This window comes from Folsomia candida, unplaced genomic scaffold (assembly GCF_002217175.1).
Source record: "Folsomia candida strain VU population unplaced genomic scaffold, ASM221717v1 Fcan01_Sc010, whole genome shotgun sequence".
Taxonomy (NCBI): Eukaryota; Metazoa; Arthropoda; class Collembola; order Entomobryomorpha; family Isotomidae; genus Folsomia; species Folsomia candida.
The window spans coordinates 1,459,072-1,463,110 of NW_019091202.1; the positions used below are offsets into that span (position 1 = coordinate 1,459,072).

At 33.3% G+C, this 4,039-nt stretch overlaps 1 protein-coding gene across 1 annotated transcript; it reads left to right on the forward strand.

Moving 5' to 3' along the window:
• Positions 1–315: 315 nt before the first annotated feature.
• On the forward strand, positions 316–1,063 carry LOC110854663. The gene is made up of 2 exons (XM_022103128.2): positions 316–484; positions 659–1,063. Exons 1-2 carry the CDS (start codon positions 394–396, stop codon positions 934–936), a joined length of 369 nt encoding a protein of 122 aa, XP_021958820.1. The 5' UTR covers positions 316–393; the 3' UTR covers positions 937–1,063.
• The last annotated feature ends 2,976 nt before the right edge of the window (positions 1,064–4,039 follow it).

A 4,039-nucleotide genomic window follows, 5' to 3' on the forward strand; every position in this document is an offset into this window, starting at 1 on the left:
CATAGTTCCATGACCGACGGACGAACATGACGGTTGTAAAAGAACTGGCTAAAAATACTTCTCTGTGAGGACGTGCCGACTGAAGAAAATCTGTAAAAATGCGTCACATTAATGTGAAGAGTTGTGACTCACGATTATTCATGTGGTTTTAACCTTTGACACGACACAATTATTAATAAATAATTGAGTGGAAATCCAATCTACACACGCACGTCTTTACAAGATGAGACCAACATGTTTTTATTAAAGATTAATATGATCATGTACATATGTATGCACGTATGTCTATTTTTGGTATAAAACTGTCCCCAAGACGGGAAAAAGATTCAGTCAGAAGAGGAATTCTTTATTGAGCAAGATTTACTTTTTTCGTGCAAAAATATTTATCACAAAATGCAGACGTGCACCGTTTTCTGGGTTTTATTTGCGATTTTAGTTATCTCGGAAACATTTGGAGAAGATGACAATATGGTTTTGGATAATCGTAAGTTTTTCATATTTTGGAAATTTTAGTATCTAATTCGAGATTTTATTAGCAATTCAAAATTTTGTTAGTGACTAGTCGTCCTTTTTAAATATAAATACTTGATTTGTTGGGAAATCTTTAGATTGCTATTTTGTAATATTTTTTTTAATATTTTTAATTTGATTTTTCCAGTTCCATGCAAAAAAGTGGGCAAATATGATCGAGTAATTATCAAGAAGTTGGACGGATCGACCGAGTCATGCGTTTGCGAGGAGGTAAAGGTTCCAACGACGACGACAACCATGGCGACCACGCCACGTGGTCGTCGACCTGCTCACGTGGAGCGACCGCATGGTGTCAGGTGGGCTTGTACGGCAACGCCACCCACGACGGTGACGCAGCGGAATAAGATGAGACGTGTGATATTCAGTAGGGCCATGTCGAATCAAATTGGGACGAGTAATTTTTGAAGGAATTATTTAGTTATATAATAATTAATTAATTTTATAAAAGTTCAAAAATTAATGTGAAGTTTTACACGATGTGATGAAATGTATTACGAATGTAAATAAATTTTAAGTTTTGTATGTAAAAACATTTCTTATTTGATATTGGCACTTCGTAATGTGCTTATACCACTTTTTAACAAACTTTTCTTAATTTGTCATCAATCTAAAATCTTGTTAACAAATGTATAAATTTGTAAACCTGATCTTTTGTACAAAATTCCCACAATTTCAATTTTATGAAAGAAATCATTAATTAACAAAAAAACCGGCTGCATAAACAAATCCATGGCTTTGTAAAATAATCCAAACAATACATAACTCATGGTGCTGGTACATATTTATTTTTATATTCCTGACTTAAAAAATTTACTTAAGCTCGGAAGATTAGCACAGATTATTTATAAAAGTTAGGATTTTAGTCAGTTATAACTAGTTTTTTGATTATGTATGTATTTATTTATACATTGCTTAACTAACTTTAACTTTTTCTGTGATGCATATTTGTAGTACTTTTGGCGAATTTTGTTATTTCATCGTTCACACAAGTGCGCATTCATATCACACATGTATGTAGACAGTGATGCGTTATTTTTGCAGTGATAAATTATCTACGTATGTAGGTAATGAATGTTTGAGGAAATGATTTGATTAAATATCTTGTCCACTGTTGATTATGTGGAATTAACTATTTAGATATTTTAGTAAAATTCTCATCGGCATAAATATTATACAACTTTCGCTTTAAATAATTTCCCAACAATTCGGAACCACCCGATGATAAGTAAATTTTAGTATTAAATTAAATTTGTACCTAACTCGAGAAAAAATATATTTTCGAAATTTTCTATGCGTTAAAACTCCATGCAACGCAACAGTAAATTAATTTTCCGTTAAAATTCAGCACTGCAAATTATAACTGTTGGAAATAAGTTTGTGCGTCCATACAAATTGGATAAAGTGAATATTACATAAAAAGTACACATGCACTTAAATACAAAACATATGGAAATGTATGAGCTTGTAAAAGAGGCATTACTACTCATTTCTTACAAATTATGGGACGAGTTCAACTCGACAAACAACTTTGACCAGAAAACAACGTGGATTTTCCATGGTTTCAGTGGCGGGGCTAGCCCAATTTCCGACGTGGGCACAAAAAAATTGAAAAATTAAGCGCTTCTCAAAGTAATTTCAATTTTAGTTTTCCTGATAGTATTTTAGGATACAAACCAAGGCAGATTTAAGCATAAATAATTTAATATTTCATTTTGAAATTTTGACCATCCGTGGAATGACCACAATCTATGAATTCACAGTCCACAAACCTCCATTCTCAAGTACTCTGTTGTAAAAGGAATTTTTTAATTTTAAAAATACAAATTTGCGTCCAATCCCGAATTTTGAGCTAAAGATATTCGTACATCTCAGATGTGTGTGTATATTGAATTACATACGTACATATATGTACAAACATGTTACAAAGAAATCTATATTTTAATTCCCCTCATAGCTTATTGTTCTTGGAGAGAAAAGTATAAAAAACTGGACAAATAAAGGGGAAGGGGTGGTGACTGAGGAAAATATTTATTCAGGGCATGATTTAAAAAAATTGTGGAAGGACAAATGGCCAATGCATTTTTAATAATAAACTAAACCCTAAAAAGGATTGCTTAGGTGAGACTAGGATGTGCGATTAAAAGAATGAAATAACCCTTCCTCCTCCCACCCTGGGGAGAAAGTGTTGGTAAAGGAAGCATCACCGCCCTGGGAATAATTTCTGAATAGTGCAAATTTTTGCACTGGAAATATAATAGAAATGATTGTTGCAATTTTACATCAACATACCCCAAGAATGTCCGATTATCTTTTTGTTGGTCACGCAGTCAAAGTGAAATAAGCCCCAACCCACGTCTTATTTTAATTATTGAACAAACTTGTCTTCAATAATATTATAGTACACTATTAACGAATAATTTACAGGAACCAATGGTCATTCATTCTACCGACAAAACTAGTAAATGTATATTAGTAAACTGTTAGAATTGACTTAATATAGACCCATTCCATGATATTTGGAGGCGAAATTATTTAAACTTGACGAAATTATTCCTAGGGCGGTGATGCTTCTTTTACCAACACTTTCTCCCCAGGGTGGGAGGAGGAAGGGTTATTTCATTCTTTTAATCGCACATCCTAGTCTCACCTAAGCAATCCTTTTTAGGGTTTAGTTTATTTTTAGCTTTTAATTGGTAATATCGTGATGAATGAGTAACGAAGGTTCAAATATTTGAAATCGGTGTTGAAAATTTGTTCGCAAAATTTATTTGATTTGATTATGAAAATTATGTGACGGGTGCCAAATTTTGCAAAGACTAAATGACACGAGGTTGTGTAACCAAGGGTTCGTTATAAGTACAACCTCGTGTAACATATCTTAACCCTGGGTGAAGACATTTTACATGATATTTACACCTGCACCCTTTTCAATTGCTAGGCAATCTGACCCTTTCAGTTTCCTTCAGCGCCGGCCCTGAACCCAAAGGTGCATTTTTCGTCAAAGGGAAAACTTTTTCATTTCTCAACCGATTTTGATGATTATAATTTTAAATGAAAGATTAAAATATTTGTCACATTTCCATCCACGCACATTTTCCGTTAAATGCTTCACTCCTGTATAATAAGGCAAAATGTTGTCATGGAAGTGGTTTTTTAACGATTGAACACAAAATAAAAAGAGTTCATGCATGGCAGCTGAGAATTAGATTCTTCATGATCATAATTGACTCTGGGTTTTTATTTGATCGAAATCGGTTGAGAAATGATAAAGTTATGGGCTGTGGTCACTCTTCAGAACCCAAGTGAATGCTTACTTAGGTATTTTTTTAGTAACCATAGCCTCACCTAAGAAAAAAGTAAATTTTCCCGGAAATGTTCGAGCCGTAGGTGTTGAAATATTTACACAAAAATTCTGAGAATCGGAAAATTAAATTAACACCCTGAGGGTATTCATTAGGACTTCGCATGTTCGCATCGCAACATAACTTTTTCGAAATTGCGAATTTTG

What these genes read in the sequence shown, in the direction of transcription:
- LOC110854663 (XM_022103128.2), top strand. Translation starts at nt 394, where the DNA reads ATGCAGACGTGCACCGTTTTCTGGGTTTTATTTGCGATTTTAGTTATC. An exon ending in CAATATGGTTTTGGATAATC is followed by an intron (nt 485 to 658) that starts GTAAGTTTTTCA and finishes TGATTTTTCCAG; the next exon opens with TTCCATGCAAAAAAGTGGGC.